Raw genomic sequence first — 19982 nt, 5'->3', positions numbered from 1 at the left:
GTCTTGATCTCAAAGATATTGCTGTGTTCGATCATGCCAGAATGAGCCTCCTTCCATCACTTTTTGACACCAAGTAAATAAATGCAGATAGAGCAACTACACTTCTCGCGCAGAAGTCAAATTCCACTTTAGTTTTGAACTCGACGTTCACATCAGGACGGAGACGGATAGTTTCCGCCCCAGAGCTGTTCGGAACGACTCCGGCGTCCCGGCCATTTGAAGCAACACTTTGCAGCGATGGTCGTGCGGCGAGACCACTCGACTTCTGCAAACGAATGGCAGATATCGCCGCGAAAGGATTTGCGGCGCAGTTCCCTGATCGCAAGAAGATCGAAATGGAGCAAGGAGCTAGGAGCTAGGAGCTAGACGACCGTCTTTCTGGTCATTCACAAAATTTCCCCGCACTGGCCGAGGTAGAGCAACACCTGCCTCACAGGGTCCCCGCGCGCTTTAGATGACCTCTTTTCTCCTGTGGGGTGGGCTGGCTTTATTCATTGCGAGAAGAAGTTACAGTCGAACTTGGAACGAGTCTTGCCTGGGACGATCTCAACATGGCAGGGCCGGGTAACCTCGTGATCGTGTCCCTGGTCGTGGCTCTCTCGAGCCTTCTTTACATGCAATGGTACCCGCTTCTGAATCAGTTTGGAGGCCGTCTAAGTGATTTGGATCCTGCTCGGTACACAGTTCATATCGACCATAAGCCTTTGAACAATGACAAGTGCAAGAAGTTCCCAGGTGGGCGTATTAGACGAGTATATACCCGTGTCGCGCTAACCCAAGGTATCAGAGGGTCAGGCATGTGAAGACGTAAGGATTCATCAGGACTCTTCAACTGCCTTTTTAGGTACGAGGTATACAAAACCATGAGCTATCACTTTTTAACACCGGACAGCGTGCGGCTATCCAGAAACAAGACGTTACTTTTACCCTCCAATCCGCATCGTGTCAACAACGGCAGCAAATTCCTATCGGGAGTACTTTCTCAAGTATGATTTAGAGGTGCAAGAGATCAATGCCTTTAGGCGTGGAATGGTTATGCTAATTCGAGCAGACCGGCAAAACCACACAGCTGGACGTGGTCGGATGGGACGGCGATCTTGTTCTGCATGGAATCGATATCCGCGTCAGGCCTGAGGACTCTAGCACTGTAAATCTCCTTTGAATAAGCCGAAATCAACTCCTTCATTCAATGATGACTGATTTAGCTCACGCCAGATCGATTTGTGGGCCGTAAACCATGACCGCAAGGGCGAGTCAATCCTTCTCTTTTCCCACGTGCTGGGCACCAAGACGCTCACCTTCGTCAAGGAGTTCAAGCACCCGCTGATCAAGACTCCAAACGCCGTCGCTGCGACGGGCGCTCTCTCTTTCTTTATCTCCAACGACAATTACGCGTACCCGACCACTTGGTTCGGAATCCCACGGTGGTTCGAGAAGACTTTCGGCCCGTTCAGTTGGGCATCGAGCATTGTACACTGCCTTGCGAACCCAGACGGGGATCCCTTTTGCAAGATTGTCTCCCCTCCAAACAGTCACCCCGCCGCCAATGGCGTGGCCTTGGTTGAGGACGGCAAGGCCCTGCTCGTCAATGAGATTGTGGAGGCCACCACAACGGTGTACGACGTGCACCCCGTGAGCAAGATGCTAAAATTGAGGAAGAAAATCGTACGTCGCGCCCTTCGAATGAAATCCCTGATTAAAATCTTCAACTTCGTAACTAACGTCTTCATGCGACACAGAATCTCGGCGCCCCTGCAGACAATCTTCAAGAGATTCCTGGAACAGGTGATGTCTCTGTTTGTGGTATGTTTGACCTCACTCCCACAAGGGGCACCAGATCGCCTTCGCAAACTTCCTTTCTAACTGAAATTCTGTTCGAAGTGTTCCCTAACCCCGGAGCGCTGTTCGGCCGTCTGGCCGAGGAGAATATCCTCAACAGCTCAATGATCGGTGCCGCCGCCGTTCTTCGATTGCGGAAGGACAGAGATTACGAACCCGAGGTCATTTACTGGGACGATGGCTCACTAATCACGATACTAACCGGAGCCGCGGTGGACCCAGTGCGCAAAAAGATGATTGCTGGCGGAGTGGTGGAACGCCATTTCATCGTCTGCGATCTCGAAGACGTGGAATTTTGAATCAGATCAAAGTAAAGTACGCGGAAGAGTTTAGATGAGAGCTAAGTAATGTAGAGGTTATGGGGTTTCGTTATCAAATGTTGGAATTTTGCTTCATGAAATGATGCTGGGTACAGGGAAATGCTGGCTTGGTTTACGGAGACGCTCAAAGAGCGCTCGTCGAATGAACAACGTTTTCGGACGCTGAAAGTGAAACTGCACATGGAACCAGAGGCGCTTTCACACAAACCTAATCACGTCTGAGTATAGATGATGAACATTTCTATCGTGAGGCAAATCAGCCTCACCTCTTTCGCGCCCCTCTTCTCGCCCTCGGGAACGCGAGTTCATCTTCATCCTCCTCGCTCTCGTCTCTTGCCCAAGCTGGCTTCGTTTTCTTTCTCGCAGGCGGTGCATTAGCCGGTTCAGGCGCAGGTCTCTTTCTTAGACTAGCTGCCAGAGAAGTAGCACCGCTTGTGCTATGAGCTGTGGATGGCAGACTCGCACTTAGGGCCGTGTTCCCGCTTTCCTTTATGATCTCGACTACATCTGGTTCTGTGATTGCACTTTCCTGTGTTGTCTTGCTTTTCACGAGCCTGTGGAACCGCAATTCATCTTCTTCCTTGGAATCATCTTCGCCACGTTGATTACGCAGGGTCTGGCTCTGTACTTGGGACTCACGCGGGGTTTGATCTTTCTGCCTTGAAGAAGGCTCAAGCCAATAGTCATCCCCAATGCCAAAGTCTTTCTTGCGTGTCTCTTCCACGGGAACGATCACTCTCTCCCGCCTCACAGGACGCTCTTCGCCCTTTCGTCGGAAGCGTTTGAAGTTAGGAAGTCCATTCCATCGCTCGTCCCATCGCTCGCTGGAAGCACGGCTCAAGCGTGAAAGAGACGCAGAGTGTGAGCAAGTAACCTCCATCTCCTCTATCTGCACGAGATTGGCAGGTCCTTGGATGTCCATACCTTCGATAGCTTCTTTTAATTGCTCAGAATCTTCACGAGCTAGTCGCTCTTCCTCATCCCGTCTCCTTTTTATTTCATCAAGAACGTCAAACTCTTGCTCCTTTCTAGGACGTATGGGCTTGGTATCCTTTTCGGCATGATCTTCAGATGTTCTTTCCGGTTGGTTGATGCGACGCCGTTTCATTGCTGCTGCAGCGGGTAAGATGGAAGCCATCATTTCAACACTATCTGGTTCTGGAGTCGGCCTTTTACGTGAATTCGTCTCTGCATTTCGACGGGTAACTTGCGCTGGAGCACTTGAAGGTTGACCTACAGTCTCTTCTGTGACAGTAATGTCGTTAAGTGGCATGGATTTCGTTGCAGTCCCAGGCGCGAGGTTAAGCTCGGACTCATCATCGAAGTCATCAAAACCTCGAAATCGACTTTGCGTGACTGGTATCCTGAGTATTCGCTTGGCCTGTGTTTGAGGCTCAACTCTTACCGCACGGCCGCTTGTAATTCCAGAAATTAGATCGCTTTTAGAAGCTGCTCTCTGTTCGGACTCAGGGGCTGTCGATAAAGCTGTAGATGTCAGATCGATCTCCTCCATAAGTCGCCTGCGAAGTCCAGACGTGTCTAAAGTCAAAATAGGATCTAGTAACTCCTTCTGCTCGATGGAGCGTTGGTTGAGCTGGCGATCCGACTCTTGCACGAATTCAGCATCCCATTCGGCATTTTTGGTGGTTATGCGAACGACCACAACGCCTTTTCCTTCGCCGGAATGTGAAATTTCGCCCGGAGATTTGTCGCCTGCTACGCTCTTCACGAAAGTTACAAATTCATGGGGATTCATTCTCCCCTCTTCAAAACTCTCATATAGAATGGCCTTTCCCCCTCCTGCTTCAATGACAGGCTGTAGCTGCTCAAATTGGGACTTCATGCAGAATACGAAGGTAAATCCGTGGAATATGTTCGTTCGCCCGTGATTCGGGGTCAGGAAGCTGGCATCACGCTTGACAGGCTCCCCCGCCACTGGAGGGACATAGTTCATAGCATTTGGCCAGGCGCCGTCGAAATCTTTCTCGAGGGGTGCTCTAGGCTCACTCACACCATCTGCTGCTGGCTCTTCCGTTGCAGCGCGAACCACAGCGTCGACGAAGTCCCTCGTGACGACATGCCTAGCGTGTATAAGGCCCTGCAGTACAGCAGGAATGTTTCTCTTTGGAGCTACCACATGGGTTGTTTGGCCTGCAATGTATTCGTTTACAAATTTGATGTCGAGCGGTTCGAGCCGTGAGCGGAACCACGAGAGAGGATCGGCAGCTGACTTTTCAGCCTTGGTCAAATTGGCGACGCTGAAGACGACAGGGTGCCATTTCAGCCTACGCAGGAATTAGCGATGTGAAAGATGGTAGATGTAGAGCGCTTGTCTTCACCTCAAGGCGTACTCGTATTTGGCGACCCGAATGACATGCTCGGTGCCTTTCAGCACTTTTGTTGTCTGGCAAATCTTCTCACCGTCGATGATTGTGCCTAGTTTGGAGAAGTCCTCAATAATGGCCTCGGTACGGGTGTGCAGCTGTGACTACAATGGTCCTCGTTAAGCATGGCCCCAGATGTGAGCATGAGTTCGAAGGCAACACGTACGCCAGAACCGGCCTTGACAGCAGCAATAGACAGTTTCAGATGCTTTTTAGAGACCGACTTTGCATCGAGGACGTATGACTCGGCTGGTGATTCGAATTCAGTATACGACTGTATCCAGATTCAGATGGGTGATACGCACTGTTTCGCAAGGGCGCCTGCTTTGTCCGGCCGAAGAGATGCGACGTGCCCGGCCGCAGCCATAACCTTTTGTCTTCGGCATGGCTTGGTCAGCAATGAATACGACATAAGGGGGCCAAGTCGAACGACTGACTATGAAAGAGCGGACCGTCGCATTCGAGAATCCACATTGTGAGATGCAAGATGGTGCACGCCCATTGCGAGAATCAAGAGGGTGAAGATTCAAGTTCACATTCAGCTTCAACCCGGTTTCCTCCTGATTGAGCGGCAAGATGATTGAATCTTTCACTTGGTCGTCAACGTTGCGGGGCCAAAATCCAGATCTCGCGTCTAGGCAGTCGCGACCGCACGTGACTTGCGCGCTCTAGCTCTGTCACGTGACCAAGGCCGTCCAGCCCTCTCTGAAGCTGGCCATTTACACGTACAAAACAGTACAAAGCTACTTCTGACATCGTTGCTAGTCCGAACAAAGCCTGCCTCTTCATGCATGCAAGCGCGGGAGCCAAAACGAAGTGGAGCTTCACTGGCGAGCACTAGTGTCCGCATCAACAGTCCAGTTCGCTGCCTCGTGAGCAAGAGCCTAACTTAACATGTGCCAGGTAACCCGAGTAATCGAGTTAGCAGTATCCAAGATGGAAGCGAACGCACAAATACCCTCGTACCGGGGCTAAGACGCGCGAAACGTCGCTTCTCCATATCCATTCCCCAGAATCAGCTGCAGCCCTTACTCAGGCTGAGTCGTTGCCGCTTACTCGGGCTTGGTCCATCCTTAAACGAAAGGGCCCCACGCCAATCGACCCCCTGGAGTACCGGCGGACGCCAATCATCGGCCCTAGAGAGGTTGCAGCTCCGAGGGTGCCTCGGCTCGTATCATACCGCGTGGAAACCTGGTGCTGCTTATGCTCACAATGGCGATGCGCCAGCGTGCAATAACCGGTGCATTGTTAGTCCTGCGCCGGAACTGCGAGGGTGCATGTATGTAGCTCGGGGACTTCCTTGGGCTATCTGTCGCTATATCATATCGCCGTCTGGTTTCAGTCGTTGGTCTTGATCACTCCGACATCGTCTTGTACAGTGGCGAAGATTGTGAGCGAGTTAATTGGGACTTCTCATCAGCATGTCTTGTAGGTATTTTCCTAACCAGCTCTTGGTCGACACTTCAAGTTCCGTTGAATGGACTGCTTTGACGGGACAGTGTGTTGTATCATCGCCGTGTCTTTAAGGAAGTCGAAGACGTAGCGTTAGCAGCAGCGGCAGCAGGATGACCACCAAGGTGCAACTAACATCAATGCTAACGACGTTTCAGTGTTTTCGCTCCCCACGGCGATAGCCACACCCGCAATCCTCTCGACGCTGGCTTGGCTCGACGCCAAATACCACATACGCACCGACTTCGACCTGATTTCCAAGTTCATGACCGTTAGCTTCAAGGGCCGAGCCCTCGAGCGCGCTGACCGCATTAGCACCTTCTATGTACTTGAAGACTGGGCCCTCAACAAGGACCATGCCAATCGTATTTTCCTTAAGTTCAAGGGCAAGAGCTGGACGTACCGCCAGGCATACGAGCTCGCCCTCAAGTATGGCACGTGGTTCAAGCAGAAGTACGGCATCAAGAAGGACGAGATAGTGGCAATGGACTTTGTCAACTCAGATATCTATATCTGGGTCTGGTTTGGCCTCTGGAGCATCGGTGCGAAGCCAGCATTCATCAATTACAATCTGACGAATCGCCCGCTTATCCACACGATTAAGACGAGCACGGCGAGGTACTGCTTTGCCATGGAGCAGTTCAGGAGAGAAAAGTACGATGGCGAGGTTCTGGACGAGCTGAGCGGGCCCAACTTTCGTGACGCTGGAGGGCCAGTTGAAGTCGTTTTTCTCGACGCAGCAACGAGGGCGGAGATCGAGGCCGTAATGCCAGTCAGAGCCCCAGACTCCGAGAGAGGTGGCCAGCAGCTCAAAGGAATGGCTCTGCTTATCTACACATCCGGCACCACTGGTACGTGCGCCATGCTAACGTTCCCTTTGCGCATCTCGTATCTAATTTCCTACAGGTCTCCCCAAGCCGGCCATTGTTAGCTGGTCAAAGGCTTGCATGGCCGGTTGGTTTGTCTCAAAGTGGTTGCCAATAAAGCCAGAGGATACGTTCTACACAGTAAGCCGTCATGATCTTCGACATTCTCTGTGTATTTTCTCACACCACCCCGTAGTGCATGCCACTCTACCACTCCTCGGGCTCTCTCCTTGGTATGACCTCAGCACTTCGTGCTGGTGCGTCCTTCTCTCTGGGCGAACGTTTCCACCGCAAAGGTTTTTGGGATGACTGCCGCGCCACTGATGCAACCATCATTCAATATGTTGGTGAAACTCTACGGTACTTGCTTTCTGTTCCACCTTCCCCGTCCGATCGCAACCACAAAGTTCGCACTGCCTTTGGTAATGGCTTGCGCCCCGATGTCTGGCCCGTTTTCAAGGAGCGATTCGGTATCGAGACTATCGTGGAGTTCTATGCCGCAACCGAAGGTCCTGCTGCTCTTTGGAACAAGAGCAAGAACAAGTACACAGAGGGTGCTGTTGGCGTCTCCGGTATTCTGAACCAGCTCTTGGGTGCACCTGCACAGGTCATCCTCCTTGACTTCGAAACTAATGCTCCTATCCGTGACAAAAAGACCGGACTGTGCATACCCGTGAAGCCGGGTCAGCCGGGAGAGCTGATCTACAAGCTAGACGAGAAGGAGATTGACGCTACCTTCCAAGGATACTTTGGCAACAACAAAGCTACGTCCAGCAAGATCCACCGGGATGTACTGAAGAAAGGCGATGCGTACTTCTCGACGGGCGACCTGCTGCGCAAAGACTCTGAGGGCCGCTGGTACTTCTGCGACCGCATTGGCGACACGTTCCGCTGGAAGTCGGAGAACGTATCCACGGCCGAGGTTGCAGAGGTCATGGGCCGCATCTCGCTCATCAACGAAGCAAACGTCTACGGCGTGCAGATTCCCGGCCATGACGGGCGCGCGGGTTGTGCCGCCCTCGTGCTCCAAGACGAGCAGAAGCCACTCACTGAGAGCGAGCTCGCAGAAATTGGGGCCCAGGCCACGAAGGGTTTGCCTAGATATGCCGTGCCCATCTTCCTCAGAGTGCACAGAGGCGACGCAGCGGCTGCGAACCGCACAGGCACGATGAAACAGCAGAAGACCGTATTAAGAAACGAGGGCGTGAATCCGGCTCTCGTTTCTAAGTCAGGAGATGAACTCTTTTGGCTGCCGCCCAATTCAAAAGCATACCAGAGGTTTGGCGAAAAGGAATGGAATGCCCTTGGTGCAGGCACTGTGAAGCTATGAGCGGGCCTTTTGCGCAATTCATAAATTTACCAGGCTCGCTATACTGAAGTAGATTATGGAGTAAGGGGCTTGCTCCTATGATGTTTAACTCAGAGAAAAAAAATTAAAAATTGTGTATATATAACATTGTAGATGTTCGATTAGCTAACGATTGAGTATCGATGATGGTGCTTCCATCCTTTTCCTTCTTTCCTGTGGTGCTTTCCTACCACGGTAAGCCTGGTCGTGAAGGTGAATGTGAAAGCAGCAAAGATCATATCCAGCCCGACCATAAAATAAACGGCCGTTGCGTGTCTATAACCTTTCGAATTGAACTCTACGTCTGCAAGCCAATCTGTCATACAACAGAACGCCCCGTTTTGATTGCTGCATGCATTCGTTTACAGACTCAACGTGCCAAGGCTCAGATCTTCGACTTTGCCTTGCTCTTCGCCTCCAACTCCGCTCTCTTCTTCGCAAATCTCAGCGCCGGCGCGTCCGCTACGAAGCGCTCTGCAAGCGCGTCGAACGCGTTATACGCCGCGAGCATGCGCTGGTCGCGCAACGGCGCGTTCTGCAGCCTCTTCGTTTCCATCATGCTCTTCCCATCGTTGACCTCGAGCTGCTGTTCCAGGTACTTGATGACAGCGTCGTGGAACCCCTCGTGGGGGAACACCTTGTTGACCAGACCGTACGTCTCCAGCTCGGTCGCCGTCAGCTTCTTGCCGAACATGAAGAACTCGTTGGCGCGGTGCACGCCCATGTGCTGCGCGAACGCAACCGCGGAGCCGTTCTCCGGCACGAGGCCGAGCGCGGAAAAGGGTATCTGCAGATAGGCCTCCTTGGAGGCGAGGACGATGTCGGCAATACCTTGGAACCAGGCACCGCCAGCACCGACGCCTGGTCCGTTCAGCGCAAGCACGAAGATCTTGTCGTGGTCCACGATGGACCGCACGATCTCGAGGCCTTAAAATCGCCAGTTAGCTTTCGACATCGAACATGGGAGTCGGACTGCTGCGCAACGTACCTGAGGTGAACATGTTCAGGAAGCCAATCTTCTTCTCCGCGATGTTGTCAAAGGACATGGCCGCCGCACCGGCGACACCCCGAACATCTGCGCCGGCAGAGAAAAAGCGACCCTCTCCCGTAAGAACTGTGAAGACTGTGTCTGGGTGCTCATTTAGCTTTCTGATGGCGTCGATCGTCTCGACGATCAGCTTGCCGCCGAATGAGTTCAATGATTTGGGCCGGTTGAACTATGAGTTTTAGTCAGATCGGTCTGTAGATCATTCAGCCTGTATCTATGTACCTTTATGATGCCGATCTGGCCCTTGATCTCGACTATTATGTCCTTGTAATTGTTCATCTTCATTACTGCCGCTGGAATCGAGGTATTTTCCTCTTTCGGATTTCTACACACGTGACGCGAACAGGCGAAGCTGACTTGAAAAGGAACACAAAACACACGGAGCAGCCGTCTCGAGGTGAGTTTGCTGCACGTAGACACCGTACGGTGGCAACAAAAATGAACGAATATAGGTGGAACCTACAATCTATTTGACTGAAACCATGTTACGATTGTGAATGAGCGGATCAGACATCGGACCCCCGCCACGAGCCTCGGTTGTCGAGTAAGCTGAGGGCGACCGCCTTGGCCTTAGCCGTGATCCGCCCGAGTAACGCGCTCATCATACCATCGGAGACAAGATTACTGAACATGTCGCTTTCTCTGCGGTCTCAGCATAGTCATACATATGGTTGTTCGTTTGCTCCTCAGGACTTGGATGGGTTCACGCATGCTAACCCCGCTTATCCCTACCTTAGTCCTAAGTTCCCCCTGTCAAGGCGAGAACTGCAGTACTCAATTTTGGAGCCGCTCGACCTAAATTTGTGCCACGCACCTTAGTTCTGCTCTCGGTATACTCGTCCATCTCGTCATGATTGATACCGGCTACAAGTGGCTATTTTCACATCGGCACTTTCATATCCCTATATTTGTCTTGCACGATCAACCCTCCTTTCTCAAAGCATGTTGTTTGTAAAACGCCAATCGCCCAAGTAGAACTGGTTTATAGCACCGCTTTGCATATATGTTGCACAAAATGTAGTTCAATACGCTGAAGTACCATCCATGGTTTTGCATTTGACTCTCAGTCAATTTTTCTTATCTTTTTCGGCAGGTGCTAGGACTCTAGATCATGTCTATGTTCCACAACGCGCCTTGGAGATTGCCACAGACGGATGGCAACACGATTACCTGGCAATGTAGGACCCAAATTTATATAGGGGTCACGTCCTGTGCCGAAGGCTGCCTTTGTTGAAGCAACCCCCCCCCCCCCCCAAAGAGCAACCGGTAGAAATCTAACGCACAATGTATGCAAAGATGGCGCGGAGAACAGTCTTGAAGTAAGAACACTATTGTCCTGAGAGACAATAAGATTGACAAAAGGGCCCAGCCAGGAGCTCAAGGAGCGTCACGTTAACATGTAAAGGCTTACCGTCTGGAGACAAAGACGTGCGAAACCTGACTTGCGGCAGGATGGCATTTACATCTACGATAGGCTTCGGCCTTTTCTTGAAAGCGGGGACTGTCATATATCTAGCCGGGCCAGGAGTAAGAAGCCTCACTGATAAAGGGACGATTGTTCATTCATCACTGACCGCGCAAAGCTCGGAACTGTGTCAATGTTCGTTTCGTGTACTATCATGTGGAGTGTCATTGCAGCAGTGAGTTGGTCTAGCTCGAGAGCCCGTCAGCACATCGTTGCCTAATTCCGAATCTTTCAGATTGGGGAAATGACAGCCCTATTTCCTGTCCAGGGCCCGCTGTTCGAGTTCCCGTGCAGATTTCTGGACGAAGGTGTGGGTTTTGCTGTAGGTTGGATGGCATGGTATGTTCGTCGTTTCAAGAGAAGTGATCCGTTACTCACCCGATCTTAGGTTTGCCTGGGTTGCAACGATTGCTGCAGAACTAGTAGCGGTTGCCAATCTCTTCACATTTGGCTTTCCAGAACAATATCTGCGAGATGTTGGTTATCCAGAGGCGACGCTCGCCTGGGCAACTAAAGATGATTCTCCGGCTCTTTGGATTACGATATTCCTGGCAGTCATTCTTGCAGTCAACTTCCTACCGGTTGGCTACTATGGAGAACTCGAGTACGTTTTTGGATGCGCAAAGATGATCTTCATAATAGGCTTGATCATGATGAACATCATCTTGAGCGGAATGCAGAAGGTGCAAGTTTTTAGTGGCGGGGATCATTTTTGGACTTGGTATATATGTTCGTAACAACGACTGAATCAACCAATCTGACGAGAGAAACTTAGGGATCGTCCATACTCGTTCGCTTCCGACGGCATCAGTGTTCGTGGTCGGACCAAGATCACGGGAAGCATCGGACAATTCCTTGCGTTCTGGCAAGCGTTGACTGCTGTATGCTGGAGCCTAGTCGGGTTCGAGACAATCGGCGTTACCGCAGCGGAAAACCGGGACCTCGAGCGCTGGGAAACTATGCGTCTGGCGTCGAAGAAGTTGTCCATACGAATCACGACCTTGTATACGTTGGCCACTTTTGCCGCCAGTCTAAATGTGCCCATGGATGACCCGCAGCTACTATCCATTGCGACGGATGCGCATACATCCGGTCAGCATTCCATCTTCGTCATAGCCGCAGTTCGCAACCATCTTCGAGGGTGGCCATCTTTTTTCAACGGATTTTTCATTTTTTCCGCGTTGACATCGGCCGTCAATGCTGTTTACATTTCCTCAAGGTTGCTCCATGCACTGGCGTCCATTCCGGAAGTTTGGCCTCTGTGGGCGCAGACATTCAGGAGGCGATTGGAAAGGACGAGTTCTCACGGAACACCAATGTACACGGTCACGTTATCCTGGCTATTCGGCTTGCTTGCGTTTCTAGCAACAAAAACTTATCCTGCTGAAATACTGAGCAGAATCACGACGAATGCCACAGTCTCTTTTTTCATCGTATATAGTGTCGTAGCTGCCAGCTTCATCCCATTCTATCATCGAATCAAGGACGCAAGCGAAGACCAAGCCCTTGAGAATAGGGATGCATACGACAGAGACGATGAGCAGTACCCTTACAGGTATGTTGGGAAAATTCAGCTTCGCGGCTACAGCTAACTGCTTTTGAATGTAGAACTCACGGTCAGCTCTTTCGAAGCTGGTACGGGACCATCTTCTGCACATTGATACTTCTGTTCAGCGGCTGGCGCTCGTTCTTTTCTCCATTCAGCACACCTGACTTTATAGTTTCCTACATCGGTATCGTCGTCTTTTTCGTCATAATTGCGTATTACCATATTAGGACAGATGGCATATCGCCTCTGAAATGGAGAAGAAACGCATGCCTGCAGATACAACGCCCACCGCCGAAGATTGTTGTGGCAGGACGAAGAAGAGGGACGTTGCAACTACCCAACGAGAAGAAAATGTTTGCAATCGAAAATCTCGAGGCCGTTGCAGGCTGGCTCTGGTGTTGGATTCGATAGGAGCTTCAACGGTTCGTGAATATGCCAACATATTCGGATTCTCCCAGCAGTCCTTCAGCTTTGCCCCATGCAACTGTGGATCACACATATGCTGTACTTATGCATTAGGAGCTAGACCTTTATGTTCCACAATCTTTTATAGTGTATGAGAGACGAAGCGGCCAAGCTGTTGAAAGAGGTTGATTTGCTGGGCCGAAATCAAACTATTGCTCATGCGGTCTTAAAAGAACCCTTGGTTAGGGTAGCGGCTATCCTATTCGCGCACGTTGCTGCAGAGATGAACTATTGGTTAGCGAAACAGAAACGCTCAAGAGGTCTATAGTTGTGCGACTATAATCTTTCAACGTGCAACGTCCTGCCGTTCAGTAAACCACAAACGCCAATCGCTCTTTATTATAGTCATTCTCTAGCTAATGTCACAAAGATCCTTCGATTGTTACCATACAACCATTCTACTTTTGATCCACAAATACGATCTATCGGAACCGCAGAAGCTTGGAATGTTGTGCAAAAGCTCTCGCCAGTCAAGTTTCCAGTACCGTTAACTAGGTTTCAAATATTCGCTCTGCAGTTCTTCAACCGAAGCATAGATCCAGAGCTCTAAAAAAAATAAAAAAAAATCAGCCAAAGGAAATGTCTCGCTATCTTCGAAGGCTACACTCCACAAATTACGCATCGAAACTCATACATAGATATAGAGTTATTTGGTCCGAAAGAAAAAGGTTCTGGGTTTCAAAAAAGAAACTTAGGAGGCCATAGGAGCTATCGTGATAAAACAACTAATGCAGGCTTCCGTTAATGTGCACCGTTCCATGTAAAATATACAACGGGCACAAGCAAGGGAAAAGGACCAAGACGGGAGGCACAACGGAGATCCAAGAACTAGTACCAGCAAATGGTTCCGCTCAAATGACGGCGTGCCCTCCATTCGGAGACAGTTCAGAGATTGGACGCAAGCTGCCTGGTAATTCCACAGGGGGCTGCAGCAATGACTCTCTGTGTAATACAGTGGAGTCCTTCCCCGGCCGCGTTACAGAGGTGGACAAAACGATGGCTTCACAATCTTCGCTTTGTAGGCGGTCGACAAGTGAACGAAGTTCATAGTCAGTGTAAGCTTCCGTGTCCTGTCCGATGTCCATCCTCCGGAGGACGAGCTTGGAATCCTTAGTCCAGAATGCAATAGCCGTTTGTGGATGAGGTAGAGCCAGAATTAAATTGCCTGGTTTGAAGACACCTGAAGGCAATTTAGATGCGCATTTCTTAAGGCGACGAGATTCCGTCGTGCCGCTTTCGTTAAATTTGAGATGAGTCATCTCAGATAAGCCAGAAGCCACGAGAAAGCTAGAATCTGAGGCTTGAGCAGCTTGCACCTGAAGTCTTGTTAGGTATCCAGGACATAGGAGTGATGGAAAAACGTACAATTTTGCTGCCAAACCCTTCATCGGTTACTATGTCGCGCCAGCTGCCGGTGAAGTATAGCAAGTTTGGATACTCCTTTGCGATATACGCACAAATTAACGCAATCTGATGAGCATCACTATAGAAGACGTTTGTAAGACCGCCGTCGCTCGCGGTAAACTAATAATTTGTCAGCGAAAAGAACATTCAAATTTGGCAGAGATTTCGCTCGTTACCGGAGGCATCGGAAAACATTTTGGTTGAGAAGAAATAGGAGAGCAGGGTTCTCCATCGAGTTTGTAAACGTCGACATAAACGTAGTGATCGGCAAGGTGCGTTGCCACAACAAGTCGGTCTCCGGAGGGAGAAAATGACAGCTTTTGCTCAACTACGGCGCTCTGACTCTGAGCTTCTCGCGCTGCATCTCTGGAAGACAACGCACCCGGCGCTGGACTTTGAAGTAATCGTCTTTCTTTAGCCAGGTGCTGGTAAAGATGGAGTTGCTCATGAAGCCGAACGCGGCGAATCTGACCAATTGTCATCTGATATAATCGAACAGAATCGTTGACAGCTAGTGCAACATATTTGTCATCTCGGGACATGACCATGCAACAGTCGGTGTAGTGCTTGAATGCGAGATCTAGGGAAATTTGCGCCTCAGGACGTGGCTTATCGGCGTTAAATAATAGAAGCTTGAACTTGTCTTGATGACTCGCAAGAACTACGCACCGCTCTGTTCCTGCTGCGATGCATTTGATGGCTGGCAGTTCCCATTTTTTACCATCCTCAATCTCGTCCGAACTATTTGGAGATGTGCTTATTCTCATGAAACCTGAGATGTTGCCACCCCACAGATATAAGTGAAGACCCGAAGCAGAAAAGCAGAAATTTGATGGCCTGCAAGACTCTAAACACTTTCTCTCTTTTGCAGACTTCAGAACTTGACGAATTGTAGTCCCAAGCTTGACTTTAGGGCTTGTTGGGACTGGTGGACTTTCTTCTCCCGTCGAGCTAGAGAAGTGACTATTGACCGAAGCTATTGGTGTCAATCTGCTCGAAATCGGTGGGGTTACAGGACGTGACGGACGTCGAGGTGGACCAGTAGTGGACGATGAGAAACTGGCTGATCTCGTAGTCATTGTGGTGCTTACGCCGTCTGAGGATACTGGCGTGTCTAATCTCTCAATGTCATTGGATGTGTCCTGATTCTCATGACTTGGCAGCGCCAGTGGATTTTTGTGAAAGAAGATCGAATTACTTCTTTCTGAGCCGTGAATGGCGATCGGAACTTGGCGAAAAGGCGAAGGACTGCACTTGACACAAGTCACGGTCGGCGCAACATGTCGTGCACGGTCCCTTAACCAGGTTCCAAAGGTGTCCAGAGAAAATCGGATATCGAGGGCATGTTTTTCGGATATGATGCTCTGCTTTATGTGAGCTTATGGGTGGGGAGCTACGGGCTCTGCTACTACTCACCGGTCCTGATGGTGAATCGAGACTACTGTCAAGCCACCATTCCACAACTGTGGCCTTTAACGACTCGAGGATACAAGAGTCCGGAACAAATTCAGCAGAACAAGCAGAATTGAAAATTGCCGATAAAAGGTTTCGTCGTCCGTTTCGCAATTGCAAGCGAACATCGCCTGGTGACGTTCCCCGTGTTGGAACGGCAAGCTCGACTTCCTGGCTCTTAGCGCCATTATCAACATCATATTGGATCAAGGCGGCTTCTGAAGCCCAGATAGCATCAAACAAGGTCCAGTACCAAGTTAACCATAGACGGCCCCTTTCACGTATATGAGTAAAAGCAGTCTCAATCAATCTACCAGGCCGGAGACATAAAGGGTACAGTCCCTCCGCAAAGGTTGGTAGGCCTAACTGTCGCAAGTTAAGGGAGTACGCAGTACCACTTTGCACCTCCGAGTTTGGTTGCACCGCTAGAGCAGACGGCATCAGAGTTGTAAAGATGAACTGCTCGATCCCGGAAAGGTTTTCGGGTTGGCTCGAGATTTGTTGAAGTGCTTTTTGAAGATGCTGCACTCTCTGGAAGTCTAACCGTTCGTTTAGCAGAGTAAGCAAACGGAAGCCTGAGAGAATAGCATGTGTAATAAGCAACCGCTGTCCGCTGTGCTCAGGTTTGAGCCGTGGCCCTGGGAATATCCTGACGTGCACATTTAAAAGGTGGAGGACAGTTGCGCATATAAGGTCGAAGGGAAGAATTCCAGGAATATTAGGAAATGCCGTTGCCTGTGCGTATGCTCGCTGTAGATCAAAGAGTGCTTTGATCCAGTAAACAGGCCGTAAGGCATGTTGGACATCAGCTGGTGATGAGTGATCCAGAGTTAAGAGCTCAATTGTGTGCTGTCCCAGGATCTCCCGTAGTATGTTCGCAGTGCCATCGCCCTCCTCCTCCAGCTCGAACCAAAGGCAGCCCAGCAGCGAGTGCGACTGTGCCATGGACAACACGCAGAGGGACTAGTTTATCATTCAGCTGTATTGATGCTTCTCTGGGGTACGAGATGATGCAAAAACCAAGGCTGTTAAGAGCGAAGATGGGAGGGATGTGTGCATTTCAGAAGAAGAGAGCTAGGAGACGATCGTTATCGGGCTATTGCAGAGGCGCTGAGTTAGTAGAGTTAAGTTTATGTGGTGCAACAACGCGGCCAGTCCGACACGTTGAACGATCTATGTCCATGTACAGATCTATTGGCGCCATGCACGCGTCCCTAGCCACCCTTTCCACTGCATCGGAGGGTTTCTGCCTGTCCGTGGGGTACAAACCATGCTGTTCGTGGAGGTGACCGCTGTCAGGGAGGAGATCTATCTCAAACTTGTCACATGTGGCCAACAGCAACTAGACATTTTGAAACTTTGTGATTGTTGCCATGGATTCCTACGAGGAGAGCAAAAGCTATCGCTCTCTCGGAGGCCTTGTCCGATCTGTGGTTGATTAGCGTGCTTTGCTGCACAGGAGTTTACAGCTCGATGCGTGGCTTGACCGTGCTCTGCAAGGGATCAGCAAAAAACGTGTCGTTGGCGTTGTATAGATCTCGACGTATCGTACGCGCATGAAAGGGCGAGGGACAGATGTGACAACTTACCGGCAAAAAGAGGGAAAAGTGATCTAAAGGCGAGTCTGGAGGTTAGTACATGTTGTTGCGTCGAGGGTGGCGCGGGATGCCACGTACTTGTACAAGTACTGCATACAGCTAACTTGAACGTCAAAACCTTAAGGCGTCAATGGGCTGATGGCGCATGTAGCCACGCGATATGGCTTGTGAGATAAATCTCGGTCCATCGAGTCTAAGAAAATCCGCACAATTCGTTGATCGGGTCCCTTCTCTTCGAAAGAGGGTGCCTCCTTGCAAGTTGTACTTGACGTATCCTCTGTCGCTTGTTATGGCACGACCCGTGCGTTTCAAGCAGGATTGTGGATCAACATCGCATTCTCGTCAAACTTGTCCAATACCATCGCGCAGTCAACGACAAAAGCCAAATAGCTCATATCCAGGATGGACACGAAGCCGATACCTGCATTCTACTGCTGCTATCTGCTTCGATCGACAGTGCAGCGGGGGTTCAACTACATCGGCTCCACGCCGAACATGCTGCGAAGAATCAAGCAGCACAATGGGCAGTCTCCTGGCGGTGCAAAGAAGACCTCCTACAGAACGTTAAAGCCCTGGGAAGTAACGTGCATTGGTAAGCTCAATCAATTGACCTTGGGATGGAGAGATTGTTTGCGCACGTGACTAACATGCGAGCAGTCCACGGTTTTCCATCCAAGATCGCGGCTTTGCAATTTGAGTGAGAATACGAGGCATCGAATTCACAAGAATTTGCGGCTGACATAGCAACAGATGGGCGTGGCAGCACACCTACAAGTCTAGGCACGCGAGGGAAGAAGATGAAGGCGTCTTGGAGAACCTCGACTTCCGTGTTTCGCCAAAGTCTGGCAAGGCTCGCAGGCGAAAGCCAACCTCGCACGCACGTTCGTTGACAGATCGGATCATGAACCTGCATATTTTGCTACGAGCGCGGAGTTTTCGCGCCTGGCCGTTATCAGTACGCTTCTTTTGCACGGACGTCTTCAGAGTCTGGAACACTGTCCACGAGAAGCTTGACACACGTCTACCCGAGACTATTGATGTTACCCTGGATAAGGATGCCGTCGATCACTACTCAAAGACTGAACCGCTGACAAACCGTGTGGACTATCGACCCAATTTGCCTCTTCACGGAGTCGAAAATTTGGACTTTGGTTACTCGAGCTTGAAGCCTCTTTACGAGAAGAGCAAGCTGGCACTTGCTTGTGACAATATCGCATGCGCTGTTTGTGCTAAGAATATCGGGAGTCTAGAGGAGCTTCTTGTAGTATGTCCTCATGATGGATGTGAAGCCGTGTCACATCTGCACTGTCTGTCTGCGCATTTTCTATCTACAAGTAACGATCATGGAAGCGGCATACTCCCCACTGCAGGTTGCTGTCCATCTTGCTCAAGGCCGGCGAAATGGATCACCTTGATGAAAGTGTTGACCCTCCGTACTCGGGGCGAGAAGGAGATTGCAAAGCTTATCAGAAAGCCAAGAGTGAGAAGGAACGGAAATGAGAATGCAACAGAGACGGCCATAGCAGATGATGAGTTCAAGACTATCGAAGAAATCGAAGAAGATGAAGACGCAAGCATTGCAGACCTAGAAGATTTTGAATCAATAGTCGTCAAGGAGGCGTTGGAGGACAACATGCCATCACCAACGGGAATAAACACGCCGGACAGGAGCAAAGTCGTAATCAACTCACGTAGATCGAGCCAAGCTAGAGAACGGAGCAAGTCCGTTGCGGAAGAAACTGGATGGAGTGATGCAGAAGTATTAGAATGAGGGTTGAGCTTCTTTACGCCAAGCAGTTGACGCTCATGAGACCGCAGTCTACTGCACCGTTCTTAGCGGCAGCCCATTGTTGTCCACTGCATACAGCGTGTTCTTCACAACGGTCCATATCGAGTCTGCGACTTCATCGGGAGAACCGCCGGCATCGATCACTTTGAAGTCCTCGCTCTCGTCGGGCAAGCCCCGCATAGACTTGAAGTATTCGCGGACACGATCCTGATGACGCTTGTTCTCATATCGTTCCGCACCAAAGCCGCCTCTCCTCGCAGCCTCATCCGGACTGATCTCGAGGAAAATGACTGCATCCGGCCGAGGAAGGCCCACTTCTGGATAACGGGCCCACGCAATGCTTAGAGAGGGATTGTCTTTTGCGGCTGAGTAAACGCAGCCAGAATAGTAGTAACGATCAATGACTACCGTTATGCCCGCTTCTATGTCGGCACGGATTGATGAGCTTCTCTGCAGTAAGCTACAATGAAGAGCAAATGGCTTTGACCATCTTACGCTGCCTCCCATCGATTTGCAGAGAACAAGAGGTGTATCACATGATCTTCTTGTTCAACGTCACCTTTCAGATAGTCGTTGATCATCCTGCCGATCGGAGTCGTTCGGTCTGCAAAACGCCTTGTGAGCCACGTCTTTTTGTACTGTAACGATGGCGCATCGTACCAGGGAAGCGCATGTGCTTGACCGCACGGCCTTCAGCCTTCAGTGACTCCACAAGTCGCTCACATTGTGTGGATTTGCCCGCACGATCAAGCCCTTCGAAAACAATTAAACTACCGCGTTTCCGCGACATTGCTATGGTCGCTACGCGTGATCTGACGTTAAGATTGTCGATCGAGCGACGAGTGTCAAAGAGTAGAAGATTAGAAAGACGGTCGACGCGTTGAGCTTGTGTGTCTGTTGCCCTCCGGTGGCGCTGAATCAACGCGCCCCAAAATCTAACCCGAACTGTGGATCTCGAAAACAAAATCCGTTTTCCCTTACATCCAACACAGAATGCGCAGTC

General features: G+C 50.5%; 8 protein-coding genes across 11 annotated transcripts; 4 read left to right on the top strand and 4 right to left on the bottom strand.

The window, feature by feature from the left end:
- The first annotated feature begins 270 nt into the window (after window positions 1-270).
- PV09_01989 (uncharacterized protein) lies at window positions 271-2410 on the top strand. Its single transcript, XM_016354967.1, has 7 exons — window positions 271-735; window positions 788-844; window positions 893-999; window positions 1052-1147; window positions 1216-1665; window positions 1740-1803; window positions 1882-2410. Exons 1-7 carry the CDS (start codon window positions 552-554, stop codon window positions 2136-2138), a joined length of 1215 nt encoding a protein of 404 aa, XP_016216983.1. The 5' UTR covers window positions 271-551; the 3' UTR covers window positions 2139-2410.
- PV09_01988 (uncharacterized protein) lies at window positions 2182-5129 on the bottom strand. The gene is made up of 5 exons (XM_016354966.1): window positions 4981-5129; window positions 4849-4920; window positions 4710-4792; window positions 4499-4647; window positions 2182-4444 (listed from the first exon to the last, which is right to left on the bottom strand). Exons 1-5 carry the CDS (start codon window positions 5015-5017, stop codon window positions 2422-2424), a joined length of 2364 nt encoding a protein of 787 aa, XP_016216982.1. The 5' UTR covers window positions 5018-5129; the 3' UTR covers window positions 2182-2421.
- A 538-nt stretch (window positions 5130-5667) lies between these two features.
- On the top strand, window positions 5668-8356 carry PV09_01987. Of its 2 annotated transcripts, XM_016354964.1 has the most exons (4): window positions 5668-5971; window positions 6154-6846; window positions 6902-7002; window positions 7058-8356. In XM_016354964.1, exons 1-4 carry the CDS (start codon window positions 5965-5967, stop codon window positions 8189-8191), a joined length of 1935 nt encoding a protein of 644 aa, XP_016216980.1. In that variant the 5' UTR covers window positions 5668-5964; the 3' UTR covers window positions 8192-8356. The 2 variants fall into 2 exon arrangements, with proteins under 2 accessions (XP_016216980.1, XP_016216981.1); XM_016354965.1 differs by having other exon boundaries at window positions 5668-6846.
- On the bottom strand, window positions 8305-9766 carry PV09_01986 (uncharacterized protein). Its single transcript, XM_016354963.1, has 3 exons — window positions 9480-9766; window positions 9198-9426; window positions 8305-9136 (listed from the first exon to the last, which is right to left on the bottom strand). The coding sequence occupies exons 1-3, from the start codon at window positions 9540-9542 to the stop codon at window positions 8595-8597; spliced, it is 834 nt and encodes a 277-aa protein (XP_016216979.1). The 5' UTR covers window positions 9543-9766; the 3' UTR covers window positions 8305-8594.
- A 787-nt stretch (window positions 9767-10553) lies between these two features.
- Window positions 10554-12682, top strand: PV09_01985 (uncharacterized protein; the record flags this gene model as incomplete). The annotated part of the gene is made up of 8 exons (XM_016354962.1): window positions 10554-10576; window positions 10627-10656; window positions 10709-10784; window positions 10841-10897; window positions 10958-11061; window positions 11111-11443; window positions 11498-12277; window positions 12331-12682. 8 exons carry the CDS (start codon window positions 10554-10556, stop codon window positions 12680-12682), a joined length of 1755 nt encoding a protein of 584 aa, XP_016216978.1.
- A 371-nt stretch (window positions 12683-13053) lies between these two features.
- On the bottom strand, window positions 13054-17582 carry PV09_01984. Of its 2 annotated transcripts, XM_016354960.1 has the most exons (6): window positions 17269-17582; window positions 17182-17204; window positions 15557-17085; window positions 14317-15504; window positions 14102-14260; window positions 13054-14052 (listed from the first exon to the last, which is right to left on the bottom strand). In XM_016354960.1, exons 3-6 carry the CDS (start codon window positions 16535-16537, stop codon window positions 13588-13590), a joined length of 2793 nt encoding a protein of 930 aa, XP_016216976.1. In that variant the 5' UTR covers window positions 16538-17085; window positions 17182-17204; window positions 17269-17582; the 3' UTR covers window positions 13054-13587. The 2 variants fall into 2 exon arrangements, with proteins under 2 accessions (XP_016216976.1, XP_016216977.1); XM_016354961.1 differs by lacking the exon at window positions 17269-17582 and having other exon boundaries at window positions 17182-17230.
- PV09_01983 (uncharacterized protein) lies at window positions 17340-19496 on the top strand. The gene is made up of 3 exons (XM_016354959.1): window positions 17340-17782; window positions 17848-17887; window positions 17941-19496. The coding sequence occupies exons 1-3, from the start codon at window positions 17593-17595 to the stop codon at window positions 18959-18961; spliced, it is 1251 nt and encodes a 416-aa protein (XP_016216975.1). The 5' UTR covers window positions 17340-17592; the 3' UTR covers window positions 18962-19496.
- PV09_01982 lies at window positions 18431-19868 on the bottom strand. 2 transcript variants are annotated; one of them, XM_016354958.1, is made up of 4 exons: window positions 19640-19868; window positions 19475-19583; window positions 18882-19424; window positions 18431-18775 (listed from the first exon to the last, which is right to left on the bottom strand). In XM_016354958.1, the coding sequence occupies exons 1-3, from the start codon at window positions 19767-19769 to the stop codon at window positions 19010-19012; spliced, it is 654 nt and encodes a 217-aa protein (XP_016216974.1). In that variant the 5' UTR covers window positions 19770-19868; the 3' UTR covers window positions 18431-18775; window positions 18882-19009. The 2 variants fall into 2 exon arrangements, with proteins under 2 accessions (XP_016216974.1, XP_016216973.1); XM_016354957.1 differs by having other exon boundaries at window positions 18431-19424.
- Window positions 19869-19982: the final 114 nt, after the last annotated feature.

This window comes from Verruconis gallopava (assembly GCF_000836295.1).
Source record: "Verruconis gallopava strain CBS 43764 unplaced genomic scaffold supercont1.5, whole genome shotgun sequence".
NCBI classification, from domain to species: domain Eukaryota; kingdom Fungi; phylum Ascomycota; class Dothideomycetes; order Venturiales; family Sympoventuriaceae; genus Verruconis; species Verruconis gallopava.
Note: the sequence above shows the minus strand (reverse complement) of the source record. Positions and strands in the feature narration are given on the sequence as shown.

What these genes read in the sequence shown, in the direction of transcription:
- PV09_01982 (XM_016354957.1), bottom strand. Translation starts at nt 19,769, where the DNA reads ATGTCGCGGAAACGCGGTAGTTTAATTGTTTTCGAAGGGCTTGATCGT. An exon ending in CAAGCACATGCGCTTCCCTG is followed by an intron (nt 19,584 to 19,639) that starts GTACGATGCGCC and finishes GGCGTTTTGCAG; the next exon opens with ACCGAACGACTCCGATCGGC. An exon ending in GCAAATCGATGGGAGGCAGC is followed by an intron (nt 19,425 to 19,474) that starts GTAAGATGGTCA and finishes ACTGCAGAGAAG; the next exon opens with CTCATCAATCCGTGCCGACA.
- PV09_01986 (XM_016354963.1), bottom strand. Translation starts at nt 9,542, where the DNA reads ATGAAGATGAACAATTACAAGGACATAATAGTCGAGATCAAGGGCCAG. An exon ending in GCCAGATCGGCATCATAAAG is followed by an intron (nt 9,427 to 9,479) that starts GTACATAGATAC and finishes TAAAACTCATAG; the next exon opens with TTCAACCGGCCCAAATCATT. An exon ending in CCTGAACATGTTCACCTCAG is followed by an intron (nt 9,137 to 9,197) that starts GTACGTTGCGCA and finishes GGCGATTTTAAG; the next exon opens with GCCTCGAGATCGTGCGGTCC.
- PV09_01988 (XM_016354966.1), bottom strand. Translation starts at nt 5,017, where the DNA reads ATGTGGATTCTCGAATGCGACGGTCCGCTCTTTCATA. An exon ending in GCAGGCGCCCTTGCGAAACA is followed by an intron (nt 4,793 to 4,848) that starts GTGCGTATCACC and finishes TCGAATCACCAG; the next exon opens with CCGAGTCATACGTCCTCGAT. An exon ending in AAATACGAGTACGCCTTGAG is followed by an intron (nt 4,445 to 4,498) that starts GTGAAGACAAGC and finishes ATTCCTGCGTAG; the next exon opens with GCTGAAATGGCACCCTGTCG.
- PV09_01984 (XM_016354960.1), bottom strand. Translation starts at nt 16,537, where the DNA reads ATGGCACAGTCGCACTCGCTGCTGGGCTGCCTTTGGTTCGAGCTGGAG. An exon ending in TCGATTCACCATCAGGACCG is followed by an intron (nt 15,505 to 15,556) that starts GTGAGTAGTAGC and finishes CACATAAAGCAG; the next exon opens with AGCATCATATCCGAAAAACA. An exon ending in AATGTTTTCCGATGCCTCCG is followed by an intron (nt 14,261 to 14,316) that starts GTAACGAGCGAA and finishes ACAAATTATTAG; the next exon opens with TTTACCGCGAGCGACGGCGG.
- PV09_01983 (XM_016354959.1), top strand. Translation starts at nt 17,593, where the DNA reads ATGGACACGAAGCCGATACCTGCATTCTACTGCTGCTATCTGCTTCGA. An exon ending in CTGGGAAGTAACGTGCATTG is followed by an intron (nt 17,783 to 17,847) that starts GTAAGCTCAATC and finishes ACATGCGAGCAG; the next exon opens with TCCACGGTTTTCCATCCAAG. An exon ending in ATCGCGGCTTTGCAATTTGA is followed by an intron (nt 17,888 to 17,940) that starts GTGAGAATACGA and finishes ACATAGCAACAG; the next exon opens with ATGGGCGTGGCAGCACACCT.
- PV09_01989 (XM_016354967.1), top strand. Translation starts at nt 552, where the DNA reads ATGGCAGGGCCGGGTAACCTCGTGATCGTGTCCCTGGTCGTGGCTCTC. An exon ending in CTCTTCAACTGCCTTTTTAG is followed by an intron (nt 845 to 892) that starts GTACGAGGTATA and finishes AACACCGGACAG; the next exon opens with CGTGCGGCTATCCAGAAACA. An exon ending in TTCTCAAGTATGATTTAGAG is followed by an intron (nt 1,000 to 1,051) that starts GTGCAAGAGATC and finishes TAATTCGAGCAG; the next exon opens with ACCGGCAAAACCACACAGCT.
- PV09_01987 (XM_016354964.1), top strand. An exon ending in CTACACATCCGGCACCACTG is followed by an intron (nt 6,847 to 6,901) that starts GTACGTGCGCCA and finishes AATTTCCTACAG; the next exon opens with GTCTCCCCAAGCCGGCCATT. An exon ending in CAGAGGATACGTTCTACACA is followed by an intron (nt 7,003 to 7,057) that starts GTAAGCCGTCAT and finishes ACCACCCCGTAG; the next exon opens with TGCATGCCACTCTACCACTC.